The sequence below is a fragment of the Ovis canadensis genome, chromosome 10 (assembly GCF_042477335.2).
Source record: "Ovis canadensis isolate MfBH-ARS-UI-01 breed Bighorn chromosome 10, ARS-UI_OviCan_v2, whole genome shotgun sequence".
Lineage (NCBI taxonomy): Eukaryota > Metazoa > Chordata > Mammalia > Artiodactyla > Bovidae > Ovis > Ovis canadensis.
In genome coordinates, this window is record NC_091254.1 from 65,115,041 (window position 1) to 65,130,927 (window position 15,887).

At 42.9% G+C, this 15,887-nt stretch overlaps 2 protein-coding genes across 6 annotated transcripts in view; one reads left to right on the forward strand and one right to left on the reverse strand.

Moving 5' to 3' along the window:
* TBC1D4 (TBC1 domain family member 4) overlaps positions 1–10,361 on the reverse strand; it is a 221,185-nt gene extending 210,824 nt beyond the window's left edge. For 2 of the 5 annotated variants that reach the window (XM_069601757.1, XM_069601756.1), the window contains exon 1: positions 9,048–10,361. In XM_069601757.1, the coding sequence (XP_069457858.1) occupies positions 9,048–9,545 (498 nt within the window). In that variant the 5' untranslated portion in view covers positions 9,546–10,361. Of the gene's footprint in view, positions 1–8,665 lie in introns of all 5 variants that reach the window. The other 3 variants (XM_069601760.1, XM_069601759.1, XM_069601768.1) reach the window with 2 other exon arrangements.
* UCHL3 (ubiquitin C-terminal hydrolase L3) overlaps positions 8,241–15,887 on the forward strand; it is a 112,414-nt gene continuing 104,767 nt past the window's right edge. Inside the window, exon 1 of the mRNA XM_069601772.1 lies at positions 8,241–9,122. The gene's annotated coding sequence lies outside the window, so the exon portion shown is untranslated. The remainder of the gene's footprint in view (positions 9,123–15,887) is intronic.

Sequence of the window (15,887 nt, forward strand, 5' to 3'; positions counted from 1 at the left end):
ACTGTTTGACTTGCAATCTGAAATTGATTTCAAACTACTCAGAAGTTATATAATACTGACAGTACAAAGTTTCGTGTTCTAACTTTGACAATTATAGAAATTCCTGTAAAAATTCTCAAGAGTTCCAAAGTGAGGACTATCCAACTAGTTAAGGGCATCCACAAAATAAAAGATCTGAAGCAGCAAATTTAGGCTTCTATATTTAACCAGGAAGATCCCATTACTAGGAGATCCTCTTTCCAACCCAACCTCTTACAAGAAATAAAATTTGAAAGGGATCAGTAATTTGGAGAAGAATACCTCTGCATCTTTTTTGTAGAGCTGCAAACACCTGTGATAAGATTATCTGAAATTAAACCCACCAAAATTTTAATCTCATACTTTTTTCCCTCTCTGTCATAGGATCATAGATGATTGCAGTCATATGAAATAACACCTGAAAGTTTAAGCCAGGAGTTTTCTGAACTTAACCTTTGGTTGTTAGAATACTTTTAAATATAAATTAAGATGTTAATGTAATTATCTTACTGTTACTTTAAACATGTTCACAAAAATCTAGACATAAACTTTAGACACAGCTCTAGCTTTTAAACAATTTTCAAACCAAAGCCAACTTATAAAATACCCACGAACACAAGTATAAAACCAGTAACAATTACACTAATGAGCTAAATTCAATGTGATGAACGATGTTATTTTCCCAAACGCATGCCTATGGCACTGGCTGGGCACTGGCTGCCACACCATGGGTTCAGCAGGTTGATGTTACTGTGAACCCATGAATGCTGTTTTGAACCACCTTTCCCTACTTGAACTCCTGCAAAACCATATATCAGCCCATCAGATCACTGGGATTAATGTAACCTTAAAATTTACATATTCTTTCCCTTAGGCTCCTCCATCCATGGGACTCTCCAGGCAAGAATACTGGAGTGGGTTGCCATTTCCTTCTCCAGGGGATCTTCCAGACCCAGGGATTGAACCCAGGTCTCCTGCATTGCAGGCAGACTATTTTATAATTTCACACTTTATAATTATATACTTTGATATTACAATACATTTTTATAATTTATACTTTCTACTTTGTTATACTTTACAATATTTATATCCTTTAAGGGTCAATAAAACAAACACATGGTTGTACCCATTCTTAAATACATATCCTAAAGAATCTTTATTCTAAACTAAAGTAGTTATCAGGACTTCCCTGGTGGCTCAGACCATAAAGAATCTGCCTGCAGTGCAGGAGACCCAGGTTCAATTCCTGGGTTGGAAAGATCCCCTGGAGAAGGAAATGGCAACCACTCCAGTATTCTTGCTTATAGAATTCTAAGGACAGAGCCTGGTGGGCTACACTCCTGCTACCGCTACTGCTAAGTCGCTTCCGGCGTATCCGACTCTGTGCGACCCCACAGACAGCCTCCTAATGGGGTCGCAAAGAGTAGTACATGAATGAGCAACTAACACTTCAGGTCAAAGTAGTTACAGGGTTGCAAACAAGACTCTCACAGTTTACTTCCCTGCCACTCTTAAAGACACAATGTAAAAGACTAGACTTCAGCTTCACCAGTCTAACAAATCATACAACTTTTCACTTTCCATTAAAACAAAAATACACACTGGCAAAACTATATCCAAGCATGCATTTAGCATTTCATTATTATTTTACAAATTTAATGAAAACATTTAAATGTGGAGATTTTTAATTAAAAAGTGGTGGGGAGGGATGGACAAACTCTGCATGATCTCACTTATACATGGAATTTAAAAAGTCAGACTCATAAATGCAGAGAGTAAAATAGTGGTTATCAGAGGCTGGGGGATGGGAGACATGGGGAGATGTTGGTCAAAGGAAACAAACTTCAATTATGCAGGATGAGAAAGTTCTGAATATCTAATAGAGAGAATGGTGACTATAGTTAATAATATTATATTGTAGACTTGAAATTTGCCAAAAGAGTAGATCTTAAGTTTTCTCACCATACACACACAGAGAAAACAATACCTATCTGAGCTGATGGATATGTTAACTAGCTTGACGTGGTAATCCTTCCATTTGATATGTATATCAAAACACTACATTATACCTTTAAATATGTACAATTTTTGACGGTAAAGAATCTGCCTCCAATGCAGAAGACCCGGTTTGATCTCTGGGTCTGGAAGATCCCCTAGAGAAGGGAATGGCAACCCACTCACTGCAGTATTCTTGCATGGAGAATTCCATGGACAGAGAAGCCAAGCAGGCTACAGTCCATGGGGTTACAAACAGTCAGACACAACTAAGCGACTAACACACTTTCACTTTTGCTTGTTAATTATACTTCAATAAAACTAGAAAACAAAATAAAATAAAACAACTATATATTTTTTAAAATGGGGGAAAAGTGATAGCATAAAGTTTCCTATCACTAACAACTAAAATCAGATTTTTAGAGTAGCAGATAAGAGAACTATTCACACAGACTGAAAACTGCTTCTACCATTACAAGCTTTGTGTCTTTAGGGAAATATTTAAACTTTCTTTAGCTCAGTTTTCTCATCTGTAAAATGGGAGGGAGACTGATACATACTTTACACTGTTATTGTGAAGATAAAATGTGATAGCCTAGGACAAGCACTAAGGGCAGTAACATCATCCAGCAAGAGCTCAACAAAGGTTAGCTTTTAAGCATTAAAAAGCTATTTAGACAGACATACTATGGTGTATGTTAGTAATCACATTACACCCTTAAAGTAGCAAGCCAATGGCATGCTTAGTTGATGCCTCCCAATGAATTACTAAATTTGTGTTAATATTTTATATAGACCATAATTCAAGCAAAATCCTTTATCTGGTCAATAATTCTGAATGTACTAAAAATTAGTTTATAATTGATCTGTCCCTCATTTTACAGGGGGATATATCTAAGTAAAAACACGGCATGCAGTGGTGCATACTAAGTTGCTTCAGTCGTGTCCAACTCTGTGCGACTGCATGGACTCTAGCCCACCAGGCTCCTTTGTCCATGGGGATTCTCCGGGCAAGAATACTGGAGTGGGTTGCCATGCCCTTCCCCAGGGGATCTTCCCAACCCAGGGATTGAACCTGTGTCTCCTACATTGGGCTGGCGGGTTCTTTACCACTAGCGCCACCTGGGAAGCCACCACAACATGGCAACACAGCCCAAAAGAAATGGGTGTCTAAAATCACTATCTAGATGATTTTAACAAAACAAACAAAAGCGGTGAGATTTAAAAAGGACAAAGGAGGAGGAGGAAGGAGAAGGAGAGAAAAGAAAAGTTTGCAATAATCACTCAGAGTAGTCATAATCTTTTTCACCAAACTGTCAATTCTGTTTCTTCTTGCCTGATTTTTTTTTCTTACTAGACAGTATATTACACATACTGATGTTTTACATGTTAGTTCCGCAGATTCAAATAGATAAAGCTTTGGTTTTTACAAAAATTTATCATAATTAAACATTAGAATATATTCCTTATAAATTGATTATGCCATCTGAAGAACCTAAAACTTTGGCTTGAAAGGTAATGTTTTCAGTAAACATATGGCTAGTCTCAGCATGTCTGGCAGAATAATGTCTATCTAGAAATGGCAACCCACTCCAGTGTTATTGCCTGGAGAATCCCAGGGATGGGGGAGCCTGGTGGGCTGCCGTCCATGGGGTCACACAGAGTCAGACACGACTGAAGTGACTTAGCAGCAGCAGCAGCAAAGAAAATATGCAAAGCTATTAAGCTATAAAATGAAGAGTTTCTTAAAAATCTTCTGTAGATATTATTCCTCTCCACACTCACCCTGAACTTGCAAGTTTGAGAATAGCTGCAAAAATAACCAAGAGAATAGAAAGGATTATATACCCAACCAGATGAACAGAATCACTGAGGGCAGTGGGTCTCAAACCGTGGTCCCCAGACCAGAGTCTGGACATCATCAGAGAACTTGATAACATCAGAAACTGAGGCTGAGGGCCACCAGTCTGTTCGAACAAGCTCACCAGGTGATTCTGACACACACTCAAGTTTGAGAACCTCTGGTTTATGATAAACAAGCCTTGATACCAAACACCACCATCTTCACTATAACACGCCATTCACAAGTGGGAGTCTCTGGGTATACATTTTTACCTTTCCCCTAGATATGGTAGTCACAATCCTACCACAAAGCCAAGGCAGATTAGATCCACCTCAGATTAGAAAGGGAGAGAACAACAAAAGTGACTAGAGCAAACACGAGGGAAGAAATCTACCTGTCTAGAATAGCACAAAGTACTTGGAAAGTATAGAGAGAGATGTGAACATTTCAAGATTTCTATTTCTTTGGTTTCCTTGCTTATATATTCCCAGAGCCACTGATCCTCAACTCTGACAACAATAAAAATGATCTTTTGAAAATATATGGGTAAAAATTGGTTATCTGAGCAAAGTTCAGAAAATACTAAATATTTTAAAAGAAGCAACAAACCCACAGGCTTAGAGAACTTAGAGTTGAAAATAAACCATGTCAAGTTCACTTTTTAATTTTAAGAACACAATTTGTAAAATCTCTTTGAAAGTACATTCTTGTGAGCTTCAAGGAATATATACACAAACGAAATCAATGAAAATTACAGCAATCATGTTTTTGTGTTTTAAACAACTACTCATTCTATAATCTGAAACACATGCTATTGAGTCTCATGCAAATGATAACACATGCAATCTCTAACAAGCGTCATGCTGCTGCTAAGTCACTTCAGTCGTGTCCAACTCTGTGTGACCCCATAGACCACAGCCCACCAGGCTCCCCCGTCCCTGGGATTCTCCAGGCAAGAACACTGGAGCGGGTTGCCATTTCCCTCTTCAGTGCATGAAAGTGAAAAGTGAAAGTGAAGTCGCTTCTTTGCGACCCCATGGACTGCAGCCCACCAGGCTCCTTCGCCCATGGGATTTTCCAGGCAAGAGTATTAAACACTAACAATTCTTATTTATAATATAAATATATATATATATAACATAAAACAAGTTCTGCTTTTTCATGGGGGAAATGGAGATAATGCTAAATATGTAGTATTTTCTGAATGCTACATTCAGGCTCTTTCTGAAAGTAGATAAAGGCAAGTACTTTGAAGAATATTAGTGACCTTCCAAGATTTTAGGTATAGAATCAGAGATTCTTGGTTTCTCCAACCAGTTTTAAGTCTAAGACTCAATTTATGCCAGTGCAACTGTTTTTTAAGTTATGCAGAGTTAAGCACTTTTCAAATACCCAACCTTGGCTGATGCATGCTGACTGACATTCCTCCCATACAAGACTACACAGGCTTGAATAAATGGGAAGCAATCTGTATTGGCATATATTTGAACTGGAACTAGTTCACTTGCTCCCAACCCACACCTCTGCACCTGGGAGAAATAGCTCTGCATCAGAGCATTATGGCAGAGCACTCCTCCAGGCTAAGGTTTAGCATCCTTAGGCTAACTCTTACCCACCAGGAAGGTGTGGAGCCAGAGGGCACATCACTTTGGCAACTCCCCACAATAGACCGAAGCGACTCGCATACACACAGCACTCCCATCTTTGAGGTCACCCTCAAAAAGAGATCCACCCCCAAAAAGATGTGTGAGTAGATATGCTGCAAAACATCATCATTTTATATACAGAAACCATATCCTCCATTTCCGTGACTTGGCAGAAACACAAACTTCCATTTATTTATGGTCATCAGTGTTCCTGTTTGCCCTAAACAATCCAGTTTTATAGTTGTTATGCCAGTGTAAGTTTAACGACACCTCCTTTCTCATAAAATTGTCCTACATTAAACAATAAGTTATATGGGCATCCAACAGACAGGTCTGTTTCAGAAAAGGGACGGGCAAGAAAGACAAAGCAGAGGCTAGTTTACTTGGGGATGTTTGCAGGACTTCTGCTCCAGGCTACCTTCTATATTTTGTTCAGGGACTGTAGAAAATACTTAGGAGATTTAGCCATAATCTTAAAGTCCAGCTAAATAATTCTCTGGGGCTTCCTGATGGCTTAGTGGTAAAGAATTTGCCTGTCAATGCAGGAGATGCAGGTTCAATCCCTGGGTTGGGAAGATCCCCTGGAGAAAGAAATGGCAACCCACTACAGTAGTCTTGCCTGGTAAATCCCATGGACAGAGAAGCCTGGCAAGCTACAGTCCACGGGCTCGCAAAAGAGTCAGATATGATTTAGCGACTAAACAAGAACAAATAAGTCTCTACTTCAAATGTAGAATTCAGTGGCAAAGCAAACAGCAAATTTTCTTCCTTCTCATTTCATAGGTGCTCAGAAAAATCCAGAGATTCTACGCTATATGAGGTATACTGCTGGATGGAAATAATGTGATGAATTCATCCTCAAACAAGTTCAACTGTGGAATCATCACTACTGGGAGTCTGACTTATAAATTCTGCCTTCCAAATCATTCTAACTCTCCTCACTATTTCAAAAGGAAATGTGACAAAGAGCACACAGTATCTAATGACTGCACTTGGCCACTCAGCAAATATTTATGCGCAAGATCAAAAGTGGCCGCCCTTAGATCTCTGAAGCCAAACTTCAGATGTGTTTTGTTTAGCCCAGATAGGATTCTTAAATGTTTAAAATACTTGCTAATACTTTAAAATGTGGACTCATATGTAAAAATCCAAATTTCCATTTTCTCTTGAGAAATCAGAAGTTTGGTCAACACTGAGCTTATATTCTGTTAATGTAATTTCCATCTGGAGCTGAGCAGCACCTTGAGAAAGAACTTCCCTATTTAGTCCTCCATGGACCTCACTCAACCATCCTCCCAGCCATTGAGGTTTGTAACCCTTGATTTATGGCTGGAGATAATTCTTAAGTAGACAACATCTGGCCTTTCAAATTAATGATCCTCTGCCAGGGGCTCTCTAGGTTTGGAGCAAATAGTAATCTACATCTTTAGATCAAAGACTCAACTAGGAAATGACAATAAACAGGAAAAATTTGTTTCTTCTTTCATCAAAAAGCCATTTGGCTTCCACTGCTCCTACATAGCAGGTACATAAGCTTACACATGCTATTATTTGTAATGTGACAGCACATTCAGCCTCTCAAATCTAAATACAAAAAGGAAGGTAAATAAAATGGGATATTTTAAATGAACTTCAATGAGTCCAGGGAAAACTCAACAGCTACTGTTGAGAATTTAAGGTGCTATAACCCAGAAACAAACTTTGACCATCAGTGAAATTAGCAATGATGTGTCATGCTTCAGACCTGAAGAAAAGAACCATCAAGAATCTTGAAATATTCCTTAAAGTCCTAGAAAAATGCCACTACTTCCATCTTACTCATAGAACCCAAAAATCTTAAAACAATAAAGATAGTGATAAATACAGTACTACAACAGTAGAAATAAAGAACATGCTGCCCTCCAACTTCAACATAACTGACAGCTAAAAATAAATTTTGAACACATAAGTATGAAATGAAATTCATTTTAATCATGGTTAGGATTCTGAGATCATCTGTAATAAGGTATTTTACCATAATGTAACAGAGGTCCCATAAATCAAAATCGCTCTCTTCACACTGGGAGTTCTGAGCATATTAAACTAGCTTACAAAGTAACTGATGGAATCAGAAGATATTGAACTTTTATTTTCTTCAGCTGAACTATAGGCCTTTTGTGGAAAGCTATTAAACAGACAGTCTTTCTGTTACAGATACTGCTGCTGTTGCTGCTAAGTTGCTTGAGTCTGGTCCGACTCTGTGCGACCCCATAGAGGGCAGCCCACCAGGCTCCTCTGTCCCTGGGATTCTCCAGGCAAGAATACTGGAGTGGGTTGCCATTTCCTTCTCTGTTACAGATACTAGACGCTTTAATTTTTGAAAATTCATATATTCTAGTATCATATGAATTTTCAAAGCTTAAAGCCTTACTTATAGAATGTTTTTCTCATCTGACTATTAATTGGCCAGCTGCTAAAGAAACTGGCCACAGAGTACAACTGGGACTTTATTGATTTATATTTAGACATCACTATTTTCCCAAAGAATCTAAAGTACTTTGTCCAAACAAATAAATAACTCAAAAATGACAGCATCTCAGGGACTTTTGATACGGCAAAAAAAAAAAAAAAAAACCTCCTTACACATTTGTTTAAAAAGGGGGGGAGGGGTGCTCTTTTTCAAGACACAACCAAAATGTGGTAAAAACTGTTTAACTATCTCTCTCCAGAAGAAAAAAAGGACTGTGTCCGTTTCTTAAGGAAGTAAAAACGTACTGTTTGGTAACAGGCACCTCGATTTCGTAAACTCTAGAGAAATTATATTAGAAAAGACATTTTTCGCCTCTTCTAAGACACTGATTTTTAAATCACCCAAGTGGGTATTGATTCTGTTTCCAATTAGTGTGTAAAAGACGGCAAAAAGGGAAAAAAAAGAAGAAGCAGCAGCCTTTCCGCTCAACATCTAAACGCAGGTTCGTATTTTGCTGACAATCTGACAACGTCTAGTAACTTCTCCCTAAACCGGCTCTGAAACATCTTCCCACATCGGAGACCTGCAGGTGTTATTGTGATGAAGATGTAACCATCAAGGGGCTAAGGTACAGGACTCGACCAAGACCCAGGGTGAGTGCGGGGGCCTTTAGGAACCCAACCCTCTCCCGCGTACACTCACACACACACACACCTGCACGCACTCACACACTGGACCAAGGCCGGGCATGCCGTCTCTCCAGTCACACCCCAAGACATCGGGATCCTGCCAGGACGTGCGCTGCTCCCCGCATCGTCCTAGCTCCTCCGCCGTCTCGAAGCCACTCAGCCTCCCTCTCTCGTCCTCGTTCCTGCGGGTCACCTGCTCCCGCTGCCCCATCCGCACCCAAAAGCCAGCTCCCGGACTCGGGGTCCGAGGAGCGGGACCAGCTGCGCTCAAGTGCGCCACGTGGAGGGCGCGCGCCAGCAGCGGGGCCCGAGCCTGTCCTTAACGTGGGGTACCGGCGCCCGCTGCCCCGCCACTCCCCCCGGGTGTGTCGGACCCTCCCCGGGGCCTCGGAGCCGCGCGGTCTTGCCTGATTGGGGTCTGCAGCGCGGAAAACGTGGCAGGCCATCTGCGACTCCGGGTCGTCGGGCTGCGCCTTGATCAGGTAAGCAAAGTAGGTGAGGTCCTGGCTGTTGTGGATGAAGCGCGAGATGTGCTGCGCCTTGTGCTCGAAGATGAACACGGCCGGGTTGGGCTGCGCCGCCGTCGGGCCGGAGCCCCCAGTGGCCCCGACGCCCGGCGCGGGGACGCAGCGCAGGAAGGGCGCGCTGAGCACCAGCAGCACCTCGCGGGCCGCCGGCGCCCCGCAGCCGCCCGCCTCGGGCTTCTGGCTGCGCCGGCGGATCTCGGCCATGAGCCAGGGCAGCATGGGTAGCGTGGTCCTGCGGTCCAGGCACGACCCCCCTACGTACCACAGCCGGAACCTTTTGTCGTTCGGCTTCCCGGGGCCAGGCTGCGCCGGGGCGCCAGGCTCGGGCTCCAGGGGGTGCGGGAACGGCTCATCCTGAAAGCAGCTGGGGGGCTCCATAACTCACTCCTCCCGAGGAGGGCACGGAGGCGGGGGGAGAGGCCCGCCGCGCCCCCCAGCCCCCCAGTTCTCGCGTTGAAGGCGCCGCCGAAACTGTGCCAACTGCTGCGCCGGGCCGTGCGCCCTACTCGGCGAGACCCCGAACTCCGCGCCCTAGCGGCCCTGCCCCATGCGGCACTTCTCCGGGCGCGGCTCCCGGGCTTTGGCGGCGGGCACCCGGGCAGCGCCGGGCAGCAGGACTGGCTGAAGAGGGCGAGTTAAATCGCCATCCTCCTTCCTCGGGCTCGCGCGTGGGGTCAGACCTCCCCGTTCCTCGTCCGCGGCTCCGCGGGGTCCGAGGGCCCTCGCCGCCCTCTCCGGCGCTGCAGAGCCGCTGCGGCCGCCGCTGGCCGCGGGCGGGCACGGGGAGGCTGGGCGGGGAACCGGCTGTGGGCGGGCGGGAGGGGGTGACTTGGGGCGGAGCTGATTCCTACCAGGGTGACCGGCTGTCACCTGGAAGGTCGGGGCCCCCGGGCTTCGGCGCGATCTGTCCTCCTGGAGAGCCTGCGAGAACTATTTCGGTGGAAAATAACAAAAACGAAACGTGGCCTCGCCGGGGCCGCTCCTCCTCCGGTCGCTGCAGCCCAGCTCGCTGCTCCTCCTCCTACTGTTCCCGTCCCTCCCTCGCTTCTTCCTTCCTTCCAGGCTGGCTGCTTCTTTAATCCGGCTGCCACCCCGCCTCCGGACGGGCGGGCGGGCGGAGAGCGTCGTCTCTGAAAGCTTATCTGAGAAGTCACCTCTTTGCCTCTTTTTCCGGCCGCGGTCCCCGACCGCTCCTCCAACCCGCCCCTCGGGCAGCAGTTCTGCTCCCCAGCGCCGGCCCTGCCCCTACCAACTCGTCCTCTCTCGGGTCGCCGAGATCTTCGTCTTCTTTTGGGCGTCTCTGCTGCCCCCTGGAGAGGGGACCATTCTCAATGGGACCCTAAGACTTTTTTTTTCCTTCAAGTAATCATATTTGCTTGGTTTCAATTCCTTCTAAAGTCTACATGATTTCTGATTATTTCCTAATAATCTCAAAAAAACACTCATGTTTTAAATCACGAAATTATGATGAATTTTTTTCCGTTTCAAAAGAAATTTATTTATGATTCTTTTATTAACACACAGGGGCTTTGGTCATCTGAACAAAGAATATTTTTTTTTAAAGGAAGGTTTTTTAGGTCTTTGTTTTTCAAAGGAAATGAACACTTGTTACACCTTTGATTTTGACCTCAAGCCCTAATCAGATCTACTACCCTGGTGACCTAGAAGGAACTTTGTTGGCTCTGATACGCTTTTCCCTTTCTTAAGGCTCTTGGTAGATTCTCTCTTTGATGCTATTCTCTTAACGTCTCTATTGTGTTGAGAATATTACATAAGTAAAGTGTACTCCATCATTCCCTGTTCAAACTGCTTTGTCCTTTAGGGTCAGCGTTGCCTTAGTCACTCAGTTGCATCCGACTCTTCCCAAACCCAACAGTAGCCCGCCTGGTTCCTCTATCCATGGGGATTCTTCAGGCAAGAAGAATGAAGTGGGTTGCTATGTCCTCCTCCAGGGAATCTTCCCAACCCAGGGATCGAACGTAGGTCTCCTGTATTGTAGGCAGATTCTTTACTGCCTGAGCCACCAAGGAAGGAGCTAAGAGAGGGTTATTGTAAGATTATATCTTTGCTGCCTCCTCAACCTACTTCCCCTCACTCAAAATGCTTAAATATTATTACCCCATATCTGTTTGGAATGGGTTGTCTAAATAAACACACCTGACAGGTTATACAGTGTGCACAAGACAATATGCCACAAAACATTGCTCTCTTCCTTTCTCTCACAGAGGTATTCAAGTTCCAAAATATATTCCCTCCATGTTCCATGTCCATCTGTCTTTTGGTTTTTCCCAGTCTTATCCAAAGCAGTCTTGTTCCTACATTCTTCACCTACTACCTCCAAGTAGTGCCTTCCACTGCACCTCTGAAGTTGGAAGATTGTGATCCCAAGTCTTCAAAATTCCAGAAAACAATCTGGTCACATGGTAACAGCAAAATACAAGGCCTTGCCCAACATTTCAAAACACTGCAAACTTACAAAAATAAACTAGAAAAAGTTTTGATTAAGTCCTGTTTCCCTTGTGAGAGCATTTTCCAAACAAAAGTTATTTTTTATGAACCAAACACATTTGACAATCTACACCCATATCAAGGTCACCAATCACTGACCCTAGGGGAGACTGTGCTTGTGTTTAGTCGCTCAGTCCTGACCAACTCTTTGGGACCCAGTGGACTGTAGCCTGCCAGGCTCCTCTGTCCATGGAATTTTCCAGGCAAGAATACTGGAGTGGGTTACTCCAGGGGATCTTTCCAACCCAAGGAGGGAACCCAGGTCTCCTACATTGTGGGTGAATTCTTTACCATCTCAGCCACCAGGGAAGCCCAGGGGAGACTGTTACATGAGTGAAAGAAAAATACGTATAAAAACAGAATAGAGAAAATGAGGAGCTGTTTCAGTTTCCTCCAGGTGTCAACCCATTCTTACTAACTGAGTGCAGTCCAACAGCTGTAAACGTCAACCCTCCTTCAGGACAATTTGCTTTTCTCTACCTGCCAGACCCGCTCCACCAACATTCCCTTGGCCTTCTCCTCTCACTTCTGGCACAGCCCACGCTCTCATCACCTTCCCCACTAGGATGCTGAAGGTGATTCAAGACTTTCTCCTCCGAGGTCTCCCCTAACATTTTTATCTGGATGAGTGTATTGTCCATCCGGTGGCTCAGATGGTAAAGAATATGCAGGATACCTGGGTTCAATCCCTGGAGAAGGAAATGGCAACCCACTCCAGTACTCTTGAGAATCCTGTGGACAGAGGAGGCTGGTGGGCTACAGTCCATGGGATTGCAAAGAGTTGGATGTGACTGAGCCACTAACATGCACACTTTATTGTTCATCTTGCAGCTTCCCAGGGGGCTCAGACAGTAAAGAATCTGCCTGCAATGCAGGAGACCCAGGTTTGATCCACCAGAACTTGGTTCTAGTCTTCAGATATGCTTTCACATGCTCTCAGGTGAAAGCCATGACATCCTCCAGCAGCCTGTTGATGACAAAGCAGAAAATGCTCCGAATCTTCCTATAGGGCCAGCACTGCCACTTCCACCCATGCTTCTACCTAGCCCATGTCCAAGGTGAACATAGTTCCTGCCTCCTCTTCAGAACTGCACCCCCCACCTGCCCTAGGATGGCTGATCAACAGTCACTGCTCAAGTCGAAGCCACCTGCACTACTTGTCAATAGTATTTTAGAATTATCTTTTTAAAAATCTCCCTCTACTTATTTTGCTTTACAACTTCTCTGAAAGGAAACAGAGTTGCATGCAAACTGCATGCAAACACAGTCACAATAAAGTATTTTTAACTCCAATTTCACTTTAAGATGTAACATGGTAAGACAAACATGCATCTTTGTAGCTTTTAGTGCAGCCGATTTCTTAAAATATGGAAAAGTTCCATTTTATTCACTGTATCTACCCAGTTCAGAGCTAGTACAGAGATTTCTCACCATTTTATATGCAGTAATATGTCAATATATTTCCAGGGAACACAAAAAACATTTCAGGGAAAATCTAACCATTCTAATTATTAAAAAAAAAATTCTTTTTTTTTAAGTCTGGCTATCTTTATTTAATTTTTTAATAGAAATTTACTTATTTTAATTGGAGGCTAATTACTTTACAATATTGTATTGGTTTTGCCATACATTGACATGAATCCACCACGGGTGTACATGTGTTCCCCATCCTGAATCCCTCTCCCACCTTCCTCCCTATCCCATCCCTCAGGGTCAACCCAGTGCACCAGCCCCAAGCATCCTGTATCATGCATCGAACCTGGACTGGCAATTTGTTTCACATATGATAATATACATGTTTCAATGCCATTCTCCCAAATCATCCCACCCTCGCCCTCTCCCACAGAGTCCAAAAGACTGTTCTATACATCTGTGTCTCTTTTGCTGTCTTGCATAGAGGATTATCGTTACCATCTTTCTAAATTCCATATATATGAAGGTTCTTTTTTTAAAGAAAATTGGACTTTTGTTCTTTTCACTCACTGAATTATAATTAAGAGGTAAAAAGAAAAGAAGTGGGAAAAACACTGAAAGTTCTCAATTTTCTCCAAAGAACTTACAGGAAAAATGAAAATCTAGGTTTCTCTCTCTCATTATTTTTTTCAGTTTAATGGTATTCTCACTTTCTGTAAAGTTCTGGAACTATTTTTATCCTTTATGTAGGATCACAATGATCAATTATTATTCCTATGCTGAATTTCTGGGTGCACCCTGATAGCTCTCATAAATAAAATTTAAGCTCCAAGATAAAGACATTATTAATGGGTTAGATTTACTCAGCTGGTTTACTCACACCACCACGCCTTTGTGCAAAGTAGAACCATGTCTCAAGAAGCAGAGAAAAGTTCTTAGAATGTGATTAAAACGTTCTAGAACCTTATCAGAAACTCTTATACAGATCCATTTCCTAGGCCACATATTTGAGATCTATAAAAGAGAAAGAAAAGAACAGAGATCTGGGGAAAGCACAGAAGTCTTGTGGGTTCTATCAAATCAACAAGCTTGGGAGCTAGGATTGAATTTGGAGCCCTGGCAGGCCATTTCCTACTGGTGAAAGAACACGATGCAATAAACAACATCTACTTATTGACAGAAACATAGAAGAACTGTCTTTTATTACATAACATCCTAAGCGTGATTGCTTCCTTCTCTGGCATGCCCTCAGCCGTTTCTTTGTGACTTTTTTGTGTGATGTTTATCTTATCAGGCATTAATGAGCATTATTACTGTTTACCAATATCTGATCTTCTCTGTATCCTGACAATAGGAAGATAGGCAAAATCATAAGACTTGTTTTGGCAGGAAAATGTGATCAGAAGTGGCTTGGATCACATCTTGAGTAGAAGCATTTATGGCCAGTAGTCCAGGTCCCAGCTCACTCTTGCTGTCCAGCCCGACTCTTCCCCTTCAGTGATCATGGCAGAAATGTCCACCATGGAGGTTCCTTGTGATCATAGCATCAGCACATGGAGGACAGCTGTCCTGGAGAACCTCCCAGGAACACAGCACACTTCCTATGAGTGGGAAAATAAACTTTTTTCGCTTTGTTAAGCCACTGGGATTGAGGAGTTGTTTGTTACCTTGTTGTAATCTATTCTATCCTATTCAGTAAGGTTATTATACTATGATATATAAGATATCTTATCTTATATAACTTGCTTTATTACCGTTTATGGGCTCCCAGGTGGCGCTAGTGGTAAACAACCCATCTGCCATAAGAGACTCCAGTTCCATCCCTGGGTCAGGAAGACCCCCTGGAAGAGGGCATGGCTTCCCACTCCAGTGTTTTTGCCTGGAGAATCCCCATGGACAGAGGAGCCTGGCAGGCTACAGTCCATGGGGTCGCACAGAGTTGGGCACAAGTGAAGCGATGTAAGACACACACACATTATCATTTATACATTTGGTTTATTGCATGAATGAACCACATGGTAAACTATTACTTTCTTACTATCATTGTATCACCTGCAGAAACTTAGAAAATTGTATGCACATTAAAAAGTGTTCAGTTATAATTTGACCACTGGAATTTAGAAAAGGACAAGAGGAGGAAGATACAATTTAAAATGTTTGGTGGCTATTATACCAAAAATCTGCAGGTATATGATGTTTACTAAATGGTGAGGTAATAAATCATCCTCTGACACCCCAACCCTTCCTCTTCCACTGCTACCCCTCAAAAAGGCCAAAGCATATGTTCATGAGAAGCACATCTGACAATCTGAAGAAGTATCTACTAAATAGCCCCATCTGAAAATGTACTTTATATATTTTTTTAAAGTGCTCCTTTAATATCCCAATATTATAATGTTTTCAGCATTGATTAGAAGTTGTAACATTCAGTCAAATCCTAGTTTAAAAATTGTACTACATGAGAATTACAAGAGCCCAAGCTAGCATAAAAGATTGGAAAGATTCATTGCAACCTCTGAGCTTGTTTCCTTTCTTCCAAGCACTAGTGTGCTCTTTTTTTCTCTCTGTCTCTCTCTTGCATTCTGTGTCCTCCCCAGACATCTATTTTTTCTTCCCTGCTTAAAAATCTCTAACTGAAGATACATATTTCCTAAAGCTCAAATCTTTCCAGTCTTATAATTGCTGCCCATGGTCCCCCCATTCCCTCAGCCAAATAATCCTTCAATTCCCAATGTATTACATGCTCAGTTCTTCATGGGGCTTCATAAGCTTCTTTTTCTCCCTGATTGCCCTTGCTTC